The sequence below is a fragment of the Trachymyrmex septentrionalis genome, unplaced genomic scaffold (genome assembly GCF_001594115.1).
Source record: "Trachymyrmex septentrionalis isolate Tsep2-gDNA-1 unplaced genomic scaffold, Tsep1.0 scaffold39, whole genome shotgun sequence".
Classification (NCBI taxonomy): domain Eukaryota; kingdom Metazoa; phylum Arthropoda; class Insecta; order Hymenoptera; family Formicidae; genus Trachymyrmex; species Trachymyrmex septentrionalis.
The window spans coordinates 275,706-291,088 of NW_017305557.1; the positions used below are offsets into that span (position 1 = coordinate 275,706).

Below are 15,383 nucleotides of genomic sequence, written 5' to 3' on the forward strand. Positions count from 1 at the left end.
AGCCATTAACCGCAGACTCCACCTCTTCATTGTTGGTAAATCTTCTACCACCGAGCCATTTTTTCAAGTTTGGAAAGAGAAAATAATCCGAGGAGGCTAAATCTGGTGAATAGGGTGCGTGGGGAAGCAATTCGAACTTTAACTCACTGATTTTGGCCATCGCGATAATGGATGTGTGAACTGGTGCATTGTCTTGATGAAACAACACTTTCTTTTTCGCTAAATGTGGCCGTTTTTCCTTGATTTCATCACCCAAACGTTGCAATAAGTTCGCATAATACTCGCCATTGATTGTTCTTCCTTTCTGAAGGTAATCAATGAAAATTATGCCACGCGCATCCCAGAAAACTGACGCCATGACCTTGCCTGCCGATGGAACTGTTTTTGCTTTCTTCGGAGCCGATTTCCCCTTTTCAGTTAATTGCTTCGACTGTTCCTTCGTTTCAGGTGTGAAGTGGTGGACCCATGTTTCATCCATGGTTATGAATCGGCGCAAAAATTCGGCTTTGTTGCTGCGAAACATCGCCAAACACTCGATTGAAACATCCTCTCGACGCTACTTTTGTTCGAGCAATTGTGAGCAAGCGCGGCACCCACCTTGCGCATAGCTTTCTTATCTCCAAATTTTCAGCCAATATGCGATGTACAGCACTTCTTGAAATGTTTACCATGTCTGCTAGCTCGCGCACTTTCAATCGACGGTCACCCAATACCATTTTGTAGATTTTATTCACCATTTCTGGAATGGCCACCTCACTTGGTCGACCACTGCGATGTTCGTCTTCGTACGGCCTCGTTTAAACTCTGCTACCCAATATTTTACTGTTGTAAACGAAGGAGCAGACTTCTCCAGAGTAGAATCCAGCTCGGCTTTGATATTGATTGGGCTAAGACCTTTCAAATCGATGATCAATTTTTTCCATCTTTGCAAATTCACCGAGATCGTCCACTATTGATGGCTAGCAAACAAATACTGAACAACGTAGCGTCTTCAAACTTCATAGTTAAGCTTTAGAAAGTTGGTGCTTTCCCATACAGTGATTTTTTTTATACAACAACCGCCATCTGTACGTCAGGTCGGGTACTTCTGGGACCACCCTCGTATCTCTATCAGTCGACAAATGGGATTTTCTTTTTTCTCCTCGTCTGTCGCTTGTTTGTCCTCACTCTGATTTGTTTTTTCTATCACAATATTTTTCCTCCACGCTTTAATGTTGCGGATGATATCGTGTTTCTAATTTTTAAATAGAATTGAAAAATTCCCACTGTCTGTTTTTTCGCTCTCGACGTCGCTTTCGCTCCAATTTTCTGAGGGAAGGCTATCGTAATTTGAATTGCTGCTATTTTGTATAGTTAGCCAATGTTTCATTTGTAAACGTTGCGTAAGACGTAATATAATTTGACGTTGGTTCGATATCCGTAATGCGTGCAGGGTTGTTCACGACCTTCAAAAAATCTGGTAGATGTTTGAAAGCCGGAAAAATTTCTTCCAGATTATATACGTTTTTGGAGAGTGGATTACTCAAATAATGTGCTTTCTCTTGTCCTCTGGTATACATGTAGCGTGTGTGTCGTGTAATGTCTCACACATATATCGTAAAGTTTTTAGGATTGACGTCTCCGTCGAACCATTCAATTCTGTAATAATTTCGTGTAAGCCAGTTGTTTTCTCATCTTACTTATCTCTTATCTCTCGTAAATCATCAAATGGACAAAGTGATATCATAATTCAGTGTCCGGTGATTGTCGCATTAATCGCTAGAACCGCGACTTTTTTCGGAATAAAGTTTGATATCGCGAAAACCTTGCCGATGACTATATCCATTACAATATTCGTATTTTCGCTACTCTTTTTACGAAACGTTGGCCTCGGTGCCACGAACGAGACTGAAGCTTTTTCGTCATCTTGCGTTCAATTAGAAAAAAATGTGTAGTGGGAGAAAATAATTTTCTCATGGAAGCCATAAGGCTAACCGGAAAAGTCGATAATGATTTGACGCGAGGAGTCAATTTTTAAAACGTTATCAAACTCGACATAGACAATATAATTAATAGTCATAAAAAGAGCTTTTTTGGATCTCATTTCTAATCGTAAGCTTCCGTGTTTTACGAGATTCTAATGTCCTGCGCAATTAGCGGATAGATTTGCAGTAAGATTGAAAACGAAAAGAGTGTAGCCGTTGGTGAAATCGTTTCTATTTATAGAATCACTTTCCATAAGGCAAAATGAATTTTTCGATCGTATGAGTCTTATTCTAATATTCACTCCGATTGATTAAAAATTTATCTTGAACACGTCGCAGTGAAGGAGATCTAGCACATGATTTCCTTGAATGTATTGCGCACGTCTCTCAAGCGCTGTATTTGGATTTGACGAGTCTAACATGTCGTCCATGTAACCGGGGATATCCGCGTCCTATATAAGCAAGAAGTTAGATGGGAGGTTTTTGCGGGTGAAGCATAATTTATAATAATAACTCCTCGATGTACGTGCGGTATGCGTAAGCGTTGTTTGGTAGCAATACGAGCTTTTGATTGAAATATATGTCGATTTGGTTGAACATGAAATGCAGTAAATGGGTCCTACTTTTGCCACGCTGTTGGACTGATGTGCTCTCTCTGCGTTCGCTTTCTACGTGTAAGCGGAGACTCAACATGGTGTGAGTGAGGTCGAGATAGTCTTCTCCATGTCCGGGTATAACGAATTATATGGGTAAGTTGTCCATGAGCAAAGTTACGGGTTTGTAATAAATCCATTGCGAACTCTCAATACTGGTTTGCGTAGAAGGCAGAGAGAAGAGATAGAATTCGCTCTTTAGACACTCGCTTGAGTTGGTATGAAAAAAGCACATGTTTTTTCTCCAGTCACGAATTCCTATTTCATTTAAGAGAATATGTCGAATACGTCGCGTTTCTTGACTCGATATTTCCTAGCAAATGGTTTAAAGGTTTTTCTTCCTGCAGCACGAATTTTCTTTTTCTTCTTCGTCACTTTTTTGCTCTTTTTCCCTATGTACTTTTCGGTAATTTTCTTTTGACTGCCCGACATCATTTACAATGCACGATACGTCTCGATCACCGAATGAAAACTGAAGCGCGGATTTTGGGGATATTTTATCCTGATCTCCTCATCAGGGAACTTATTTTTTCCTTGGCTTTTCTCTTTAGATTACTCCTCGATTCCGCGAGCCGACTTTTGATCGCTTCCTCTAACGGCTTATTATTTTCGACGTTTTCTATCACGTTAATTCTCGCACATAAAGCTTTTTTTCGATAGCACGCGCACCTTTATTTAAGTAAGATAATATTTATCTAAATAGCCTGCCGAGAAAGCTTCCGATTCCATGTCTGCGTTGGTAAGGTGGACAGACGAAAAGGCGGAATTTCACTCCGGTCGTTATCGTGGTTCCGCATGAAAATACTCCTCATATTCCATCCTCCTCATATTATTATAATTCCAATGCAAAATATTTCATTTGTAAATTTCAATAATACTAGTTAAAACTGAAAGTGACTCACTGTGTCTAATACTGACTGGTTAAAATATCGAGAACCGGAATTTTTGAATAATTTATAGTTAATGTTTGCGATACAGTTCGTGATTTGTGATCAGGGTGAGCGTCCTTATTTTCGAGATAATTAATTATAATTTGAAGGTTTTTGATAAATTAGTTTTTCACATTTTCTATTTCGATATTTTCATTATTTCCTTTTTTCGTTCATCTTCCTTTTTTTGTTTTATTTCACTCTTTTTGGCGTTTAAAAGCCCTTCTCAAGGTAGGGTGAGTACTGCTGATGGCACTACTGGCGCGTATCAAGGTTAGATTTAGTTAGTAGCATCTCTTGGAGGAACACACACCAAGTTACAGCCAGATCGGTCTATTTGTTTGTGTTTGGCATTCATTTGAATCGAGGAAGTCGAGTGGGGTTTGTTTCTGCAATCACGTCCTCGTTTCCATAAAATCTTTTTCCCGCCAGCCATTTCTTCATATTGGGGAACAAATAGTAGTCCGAGGGAGCCAAGTCTGGAGAATAGGGGGGATGTGAGACGAGTTGGAACCCTAATTCCATTAATTTTGCGACCACAACTGCTGAGGTGTGAGCTGGTGCGTTATTGAAAATCACTCGACTTCCTCGATTCAAATGAATGCCAAACACAAACAAATAGACCGATCTGGCTGTAACTTGGTGTGTGTTCCTCCAAGAGATGCTACTAACTAAATCTAACCTTGATACGCGCCAGTAGTGCCATCAGCAGTGACTTTGCACGGACTTTTCGAACGACCCTCGTAAGTACGAGGAGTTTGCAAGTACTGAAATTATGTGAAGATTATAGGACAAGAAATTGTAAGTTATACGAAATTTATAAGTATAGCGAAGTATATGTAATGAGAATTTTATAAGTACGGAAACTGCGGTGTCGTGAAAATTTTAAATTCCCCGTCGGGACTTAGCCGCTGGCTTAGTGAGACCCAAAATTTCTAAGTGTCGAAACGTGACATGCTTACCGTGCTATCGGGAAAATAATGTAAGACTAATAAACAGAATGAACAAGATAAGCTGATAAGAATAAGCGAAATGAGAGCCTGAGATCCTCGCAGCATCGGTTTATATACACTAAAGGACGTCTCGCAGTAAAAAGGATAGTTTCGAGCATGATTCTACAATATTCAGATTTTATTTACCTATTATTCGCTAAATATTAACGATATCGCTATTCCATAGATACGAGGTGAATTCCCATGTTTGACTTCGTCGTTTGATGTCCTTATAATAATCCTTGAAATGCATTTGCAACTATCTGCTGTTTTTATATACGCGTTTCGCGTATCTGCTCGATAAGTTAAATTGCTTGTGAAACTCCAAGTATTTAGTGCTCAATTCCGATAATTGGTGATTATAATTAATACGAGATGTTGCTAGCTGTTTTTGTGTTTTCACTCAGTCTCAACGATTAGTTCGTGGAAATGCTGCGTGTATTTTATAGAGTATTTTATGGCGCAATTACACTGATAATAAACAGTTGCCTTTAATTATTATTATTTGGTGGTTAAAGAGGAGAGGTCCTTCATTATTGTGTTTTTTTTTAAATAAATGTGGTTTCTTTCTTTAAACAGCTTCTTTAAAAGATTATAATAGCAAGAGTGGTAGTAGCGGTTCACGCGATTGGCACGTAGTCCGTGGTAGGGAGATCGTGCTCGCGGCTTGGTCAGCTGTGCAGGTATAAGTCGTGTGGTTCCTAGCTATAATATGTGCTCTAAAATGACGGCCGGTTTAACAGCTTTTGACAGCCGAACATTACATCTTTTATATCATTTGAAACGCCTAGGTAGGAAAATCGTCTTTCATTTTCATTAAAAAAAACGAAATTACTTTCCGAACAACCTAATATTTTCAGATACTAAAAATTTTATGTTTTACTATTAAAAAGTAAATATTGCATAAACAAAATAATATAATTAAATTATAAGTTTCATTTTTATGATATATTTTATATTTTATTTAAGAATCTCATAACAGTCATAAAATAGTTATTAATTTGACATTTATATTTCTTACAAATCATTTTAAAATGTAGTTAGAAGCTTATTTTCCAAATATTGGTTCTAATAGCATTCTTCCTATCGATTCATGAACTGGATATTGTCCCAATATTATTTCAGATTTAACACCTGCAGGAAAACATATTACTACTACTATACTTATACCGAAAAGCGCTACAAGGAAAATACAACCATTTGATGTTTACAGATTTAGAACTTGAAAAAATTTTGCTAAAAGATTTTCAGATATTGTTTTATTATTGGAAAGTAATATAAATTTACATGATTGAAATAAAATTATAATCTCTGATACACAATTGTCATCCCCGCGATATCGCAACTTATTTAAATATTTGTATTTAAAAGTGGTTATACAAACGAAAGATCAGAAGAATTTGAAAATTCAGTAGAATTTAGTTTTGATAAAAAACAATTCAACATCATGTGATATCGAAGGTTGCAGTAATATAGCTGTAGTAAAATGTTCATGACAAGGAGTCATTATGTTTAAAACATTTTTTCATCGAGTATCATTACTGTAATGAGTATTATGAAACGATACAAAATATAAATTTATTGTGTACAAACATTTAGAAATTATTTCATTATTAAGTACATTTAGAAATTAAAGGACAAGTAACTAAGATATTAACTGAAAATAACTTTAAGAAATTAATCTTAAGATATTCTAAGGAAGTAATGTATACAGAGATGAATAAAAAAGTTTTATTCACTTTAAGGAGAAATAATAAAAATTATTATAACTCTTAACATTATTTATAATTTGTAATGTTACAAATATCAATCATATATATTTCCTTAGTCGTTGATTTATGTATTTTATTGTTCCAATGACACACATTACTTACGCATATAAGCATGGATAGCGTATACACGGAAACGTTAATAATTATTTCTCGAAATTTATATGTCGTAATGTAACTTTATTACACATTTTATTGTTTAATTCGTAAAAAAAATAATCTTTAATTTGGTACAAAACAAAAATTAAAAATTTAAAAAAATTATGGATGGGATATTTTGTTAAACAAAAAAATAAAAAATTTTTTTCTTTAACTTTAAAGTACTCTTAAAACCGTACAACTTTTATTTAAAAATTTTTTTCCTCTCTTTTATACTTCCGACGATATTCGCCTCGAAAGAAAAATACCGTTTTTCTCCAAAGGGGTGTTGCATCCTTTAAACATAAGTTAGCGCACGTATAAAAAATACGTCTCTTACATTTTTGTATTTTACAACATATTTCATGGAGAATCAAATCAGTTCCGGACAGTTGTGGAACTTTCCTTGTTAGAATCTTCTTTCCCCTTACTGATATATGCCGAGCGGCCAAGATTGCCGAGAAAACATTTTCGATCGCTTGAAACAAGCGACTAGAGCGAGAAAGGCCGCTCGTTCACTTTTGGCGCGCCGAAGGCGAGCATACGGACATGAGTTCGTGCTTGTATGGTATGCTACCGATTTCACCAGACCGTCGTCCGATTCCGTGTCACCACCATTAACGCAGAGATCTTTGCTGAGTACTTAGGAGTATTAAAATTCTTCATAAGCACAAACCTCTAAATGTCTCTTAGTTTTTGCACTTCGGAAAGTCTTTATATAGTATTACGTACAAAGAATCGAAATATATTTTTGTTATTATACTTGTACATGTAGGGTAAACCGGGAAATAAAAAGACTACTTTTGACATTTTTTGCTATAAAATAAAAAATATTTAACTTACACAGATCGTGTGGATATTTTTCGAAACTAGAGACCTTTGACTACAAAATACAGAAAGTATGTACATATATCCTTCATTACAAAGATATTGTATTATAAATTTTGCAGAGGAAGTCATTTGGCACTTCCTACCCCATATGTGGGGCAAAAAGTTCCACATAATGGGGTAAAAAGTACCAATATTTCTATATTAAGTTTGATATTATGTCTATTTTCAGAGACAAAAATAGATACATATTAGAGTTTTTTATTATAAAGTACCTACATTAAGTGGGTTAAGTTTTGTGTTATAAGATTGATATTTCAACTTTAATATATTTTTATTATAGGATTTCCATTGTAATTTTGTTACAATAGTTGTAGTTTTGTGTTATAAGATTGATATTTCAAATTTAATATATTTGTATTATAGGATTTCTATTGTAATTTTGTTACAATAGTTATAGTTTTGTTTCTTCTTTTTCAAGTTTTTCTTAGGTTAAGAAAACATGTCAATAATTTAATTTTCTGTTAAAACTGAAATTATCAAAATGGAACATTTTTATTTTTGTGTTATAAGATTGACATTTTAATTTTAATATATTTTTATTATATTTCTATTGTAACAAAATTACAATAGAAATATTATAAAAATATATTCATCAGTCTTTCTCTTGTAGTTGCGTATTCTGAAAAACGCCTTTTAGGAATATTATATGCAATCTTGCTAATTTTTTATAAGTTATTACTATAATACTCAACATAGTATAGAAACTTTTGTAATGAACATTGTCAAAGTTTCCTTATAACCTTACTTTGTTACATACAAATAGTGTAAAATATAAGATTGTTTTAAATAAAAATACACCTGAAAATCTTTCGATAATTATTCAGAATGCTGCTTTTGTCTCTGATTTCGATGATATTAGGCTTATTTGACGCGTTTGTGTCGCTACACTTCATCGTTTTGACAGATTTTCTAACCTCAATAGGTTAACTTTAACGCTTAATGTCTCGGTTCGCAGGACCGACCCAAAACACCCCTTGTTTTGAGTACTTACTTTTGGCAAATATGTAGGTCAATATGATTCATTATTCTGCCAAATTTCAAGTTTCTACATCAAACGGTTTCAGAGAAAAACTGCTGTGACAGACGGACGGATGGACATGTGAGTGATCTGAGATAAGGGTTCCGCTTTTTCTTTTGAGATACGGAACCCTAAAAACATCTAAAAACGGTTTTATCATGATTTACAAAAATTTTTTCTTTTGGACTTTCTGGTTGGTACTAACCAGTATTCTGACCACTCACGAACTTGGTGACTCTACGCAAGATGTATATTCAACTCCTACTGTCCGTATTCTTTCCAGTCCTTCGATTTATAAGGAGTCTTGATTAGTTTGATTTGTAATACGGATGTACATTCAATATATAGATGGATTTTCTGTAGAAAAAAAAGGAAAAAAATCTTCGTCCTCAAAAGGTTAATCAGTTTGACATGCTATTGTCGAGAAATCAGTTTGAAGTGCAATGACCAGCAATGATAAAAAACTTGCGAGACTCAGTGTCGCTTATCGAAACTGGCATGGCGCAGCCAGAGATTCGACGCAACTTCTTGCGCCAATGGGCGAGGTTCGCGACAGTGAATTTTTTGGATTAAAATATTTTTCGCAAATTGTGAACGATCGTGTGAACGAATCAGCAAAACGACCGACAACGCGCTGCGCCAATCCAGAGGCGTTATGCGGCGGTTACCTCGAAAATTTATGTACAAAATAAAGGCGATCTAGAGCGTCTTTTATAAGAATAAAGGAAAATTTACAAAAAATCACTATTGAATCTATTGAACATTCTAGATCGTCCTACGGTATAAAATCTCGAATTTCGAGCATCGATCCCTCAATAAGTCCACAGTGGAAAGCGCGTCGTTATTGCAATTCAATTATTTGCTTAGCTTTTTTCGGTCAGTTGCGCAGTCCCTTTGTGATCGATTTCGTAGTCGTTATCATTGAAAATTTAACAACTTCGTAAAATTTTGTGCATTATGGCAGTGATTGTTAAATAAAAAGTGACTATTTGTTATATTAAAATTTATCGTGATGCCTCTGCTTGCTGGGATCATTTCTGAACATAAATTCTGCTACAAAATATTAAAATTTGGAACAATGTAATCAAAATCCATTTTCCATAAGATTTGTGTGTGGTTCTTTTTATAATGAAAAATCGCTTTGTAAAATTATGTTAGAAATACATTTTTTCAAGGACACTTGAGTTGTTCTGGATTATCCTGTACATATTATATTAATAAAAAATTAGCAAAAAGCGTTAATATACATATAACATGTGACAATAAAATAAAATTTGAAATAAAACAAAATATTAAAATAAGATAACACAAGATTAAAGTAAGTAATATTAAAATAAGATTTCTTAAAACAATAATTTTTTAAAATTATTCAGGGCCATAATTAATTCACGTGGCATTAGAGGCCAAATTACGGCAATTCAAGAGACGCCATTCAATCCAACGTGGATCAATATTTCATTATCAACAATAAATAATTTGGAAATTAGATTACGGTACGCTACTAAAATAGCGTCTTATAGGATTCACGAATTACCACCAGAACCGGCAAAAAATGTCGGAATTCCTATCGATTCATGCTCAACTACTAAGAAGTTGTTCAATCCTTCGAATATTGACGAACAGACTACTCCACCACCAGGTAATAAGAGACAATAACAAATTATTAAACAATGTAAATACAGTATTTTGTATATTACATAATGCATTAATTAGTAAAAAAACTTACACTAATGACGAAATTTATAATAATATTAAACATACAATAATAAAATATGTAAATAACATTTTAATTACTCTTATAATAACTTATTGTGTAGGTTACGGTACTCAGGATCAATACGCTATTGGCGACCTATCTGGAAAGCTTCAGGACCGAAAGGAAGGATCATATCATAATGATATTTTACCTGGAAGCGCTAAACTTAGTGGAATTTATTGGGATACATATTTACCACTTTCTGGAATTCACAGTATTATTCACAGATCTTTAGTTCTTTACAGGTAATTGTGAAATTATGCAGAATGAAACATTTCAATGTATCATTCAAATTAATTTAATTGCTTATCTTCTTTTTAAAAAATATTCTATAGATATTTCACAGAATTTTAGAATATCACGATAATAAATTTAAAAACTTTCCATTAAATATCTCTTACTTCTTAAAGAAAAGAGAATAGAATAAAAAAGAATAATAAAGAAGAATAAAAAAATAGAATAGAATAGAAAAATACACTGCTTTTTCTTAAAAGAGTGTTTTCTTTTTTTTTATACGCTTTCTGTATAAGATAAGTAAAATGAAAAAAGAAACATTTTTTTTAAATATTATTATATTTCTCATGTGTGTTTCAAAATAGTTTATCATTTTTAAATTCTTTATCAAAACTTTACAAATGAAAATAATCGAATAATTAAGGGGGGGCGCCTGGTTTAAGAGACCGAAAAATAAGTGATCTTTCGTGATTTTTTTCTTTTAAAGAAATAGTAATGTTTATTGTATTTGCACGCGTTTTAATACTATTATTCAACAATGTAATTAAATTTTTTTTATACAATACAAAAAAGTATTGTTAGTGACAAAAAAATTAATACTAAAGCATGCGCCTCGCCATTTTGTGTACATTCCGACGACTTTAATTCTTGCCTGAAATAAAAAAATCAAGAAATCCTTTCTAAGAAAGGAGATATTAAATCGATATTCGTAATATCGAAGTTTATTGTCGTCGCTTTTCTGCTTTCCACTAATTGGTTTTTCTCGCTGTGCTTACTTCATGAGAAGCTGTCATTGCGGAAATCATGTGCATTGATAGCTATGTATCGAATAACACTTCAAGTGGGATTAAGTGTACATATTAATTATAATTATTATGTTAGTTTATGTTCTTTTTTTATATCTTTTATATTATATTCTTTTTACATCTGAGGAGGGCTCAATCCAGCAGCCGAAACTTGTTTGTTTTATATTTTAATATACGCCGTTGCTCTTTTTATTTTATTTTATGTATCTTTGACTGTTATCTTTAATTATATATATTATGCGACGACTCTTTTTCGCCATTTATTTTGTTTATTTTGTTTATAATTATTATAATAATTCTCTCTTATACGAGAAATGTATTAGTAAAATAACCTGTATTATAAGTAACAAGTTTGTACAATAATTCGAGGTTTGTAGGACGTTTCTAAGGACCATGTGTAACCTTCTAGTCGCATCTGACGCGATCAGGATCTGTATTTTCAAGATCTATGATAAAAGTGTTTTGGGGAAGGGGTTCGATAAAAATTTTAAATTGAAAAAAAGAGAAGTTAATTGGTAATTACCGTGATAAAAGTAATAATGAAGATGAAGAAGGGGAATTTCATCTAAGAACTTCACGCTTTTGACGTTGAATCAGCGGCAGAAGAGGGACAAGAAGAAGGGAGAGTGTCAGAAAATATTCTTTGTGTTAACTGTGACGAGATTGATTCTGCAGAGGAAGGAGACGAGGGGGAGGGCTTCCGACTGAATTATGAATATCATAATATTGTTGTTATCATTATTATTATTATTATTATTATTAGCTAGACTATTATTGTTATTAAATCTATCATTATCTAAACCATTAGCATTAATATTATTGATATCATTATTATTATTATTTAAGCTACTGAGGTACGCTTGATAGACCTCGTTTAGAAGCCGATGGGCCTCTCTGAGGCGTTGAGTTCGTAGGCGTTTAGCCGCGCAGGAAAGACGTGTACATGGCTGATCATTCACTACGATTTTTAAATACAAAAATGTTTTATTGTTAAGCTCTGCGTAAAAAAAAGAAGGCAGATAATGAGAAAGTGAAATTTGCGGATTAGGCGGACTTCTAAGTAAAGGATACAGAATTCATCGAAGAAATCGATGAATGTGAGAGGATAAGGATGATAGATGAGTTGTGGAAGCGAAAAATTAAGAGTGCAGAGGCTGAAAGGGGGATTGGTTAAGATTTTTTTTTAAAGTGATCTAGTTAGGTTCTCCAAGTAACTAATTCAAAGGAGGGATTTACTGTTTTCTGGAAGTGTTCTTTCGAGGTTCCCTGCTGCTTGAAGACCTCAACGATCTGATAATGTCTCTAGTCAGTAGGAGCAAAAGGCCTTTGGCAGCGGTAGAATGATCATTTTAGAATTTGCACTGATGTTATAATTTTGAAAAGTGTAATTACACAGAGCTGTACAGCTATATAGAATTTTTTTTCTACGTAGTATCTCGCGGTTTATATAAGCAATTTTTTGAAGGTGATTCTTTGGTAGGGTATATCTGGTTGGGAAATCGAGGAATCAGATTCATAGGATTTTTCCTACCATTTGGTATGATAACAATTTTAACTAGTCAATGGAAAATTGCCCTCAAGTTGGCTCCGCCCACGCTGTAAGTTCCGATTTTCTTCTATTCTTATTATTGATTTTCGGGGGGGAGAATGTGTTGTGAATTACCGGTTTTTTTTCTTATCATTGTTACAACTGGGAAAAATCATCTACGTTTTATCCCTTAATCGTGAGTCGCAGTTTGTGTTAATTTTTTTCAATATTGGAAGATGTCATTAAATTTTATGACTCCATCTTAAACTTACGCGTGGGAAACTTACTCGCGTAATATCAATGTGAGATAATTAAACATTTCGTCTTCTTTCGAGTGTCGTGTCCGCGCTGTTACCTTTATTATTGCGAGAATTGTTTTACGGCCCGGCTTAGCACCTTGATACTGACGCGGTGTGCTAAAGTTTATTTGATGATTTTTTTTCCACGACGCTTGAAAGGAGATTTAATGCTTGATTTCTAATGCGTTGATGCTATAAAAGTTTTCTTCATGCAGATCGATTTTAAATAAATATAGTTTTTCTCCTGAAAACTTCCCTCGGATTCGTGTTATCGGTTATTTGTTCGTTTCTTAATTTATTGAACGCAAGACGAAGAAATTGTGGAGTTCACCAGACGTAACATAGTAATACGCATAACCGTGGATTATAATATGTAAAATAATAGGAAATGTAAAATAACGCGTCCTCTCATGCAGCGATATCATTTAACGGGATAAGTGAAAATTAGCTTTAGTCGATATTAGGAGCTTAGATCGTTACAGGACTTTCTCCTAATGCAAAAGAATTTCAGATATCGTTCATGAGAAGTAAATATTAAAAAATATCCTTTTATACAAATTTAGATAATTCAGAATTAATATAAAATAATAACAATTTATGTTTCGAATAAATGTTTCTTATACTTATAACAATAATAACATTTAATTCGTAAGTATTTGATTGACAATTTGAAATAAGTGAGTTGTGAAGTTGACCATAGACATGTACAATAGTCGAGTATTCGCGGATGCCCGTGTCTAATTTCAGCATGTTGCCGATTCCTGCTCTATAAGACAAATATTTACATAATTTGTTGTGAATGATATAAGTTCTATTATATTAATAAACCTCTTATACTCGTATACTAATTCTTACAAATATAAATTACATTTGAAAATATTTCCATGGTAATTGCAGCTAATTATATCAAATATTAAATAAAGCAACTCTACATACATATAAGAAGCATTTTTCAAATTATGCAATAAAAATTAATAATTTATATTTAAAACATTAATAATTTTTTATTAAAAATACAATTGCTCATTGTATTCTTAATTGTAGTTTGTAATCATCTTCACAAAGATAAAATAAAAATGCTTAAAATATGCAAATATATATGCACTATTCAGAATTAGATACATATAAGTATTTATTGTTGGAATATTTTTTAGAAAAAGATTTTTATTGTGATCTTATAAAAATCTTCTTATAAAAGTCTGCTCTTGTAAAAAGAAACGAATATTTGCATACACATAGTGTAATTATTATATATATAGTATTTTATAGGAATTCTTTCGTAATACATTTAACGCAAAAAAAAATAATTCCTTATTAGGTACAACGAGACTGATAACTCAAGCATGGTTCCATGGGTGTGTGGCACGTTCGTACTTTATACACCGCATACTAATTGGCAAATGCCGTTGTACACAGCGGAAGTGATATTCAGATATCCCATTGTTGGTCGGATACTTTTCCGACAATCTAGAGATGATCCTGAGATGGATACTACTATAATAATAGAATATCTCGTTCATGCAGATGGCAATGCAATAAATAATACTGCGAACCATAGGTAAGTTTTGTTTTATATTATTATAAAATAATTTTGCTATCATAAATAACACTTAAGAGAAAGATGTAAGTTTTAACTGTTTCTTAGTCAAAATAAAAAAGTTATATTGTGTATCATACTAAAAAGTTATATGGTGTATCATACTAAAAAGTTATTTAACGGATATGAATAATTTTTCCAAATGAGTTCAAATTTTAATTGCAACTTCTTAGACACATTCTGCAGAGAAGTACAGTCGCGGACTGAGATTGTGATATTTTTTTTCGACGGTTTGTAGAACACGCCAAAATTTTTAGAGCGCGATTCATCATTTATCGATACGTATAACGAGCGGTTATGATAGCTGTCAAAGTGATACAGAATCGAAGTATATAAGATGAAATCAAGCAATGTATCTTGTGCGACACACTTAAGATATTAATTGGATTAATTATTGGATTATTTATTAAATATTTATTTTGTATAGGAAGACTGTAAATAACTGTAGAACTCGGCTGATTGACATCCTAAGTATTTATTGAGTATATTTATATTTATTTTAAGTATTACGCTTCATACAAGACATTTCTTGATCTCATTTTGATTTTGTATTACTTTGATATATATGCAATATTCAATTATTCAACTAAATATAATAAAATATTTCATTAAAACTTTAAATACAAAGCGCCTTCCCGGTCCGAGTGTTAAGATGTTGAACTACTATCTAATATACATTCAATTAAATTGAATTAATATTTCAGAAATAAATTGAGAGCCGATGAAATTATCGGATTCACACAATCAATCTGAAACAAATAATCCCCCCAAATTCTCCCAAATCTTAAAAAACTGTAATAAACTTATTG

General features: G+C 33.0%; 1 protein-coding gene across 1 annotated transcript in view; it reads left to right on the plus strand.

The window, feature by feature from the left end:
• The window catches only part of LOC108750944, a 297,617-nt gene that overhangs the window by 130,299 nt on the left and 151,935 nt on the right, over positions 1–15,383 (plus strand). The window contains exons 6-8 of the mRNA XM_018490822.1: positions 9,728–9,993; positions 10,172–10,355; positions 14,296–14,535. Of these exons, the coding sequence (XP_018346324.1) occupies positions 9,728–9,993; positions 10,172–10,355; positions 14,296–14,535 (690 nt within the window). The remainder of the gene's footprint in view (positions 1–9,727; positions 9,994–10,171; positions 10,356–14,295; positions 14,536–15,383) is intronic.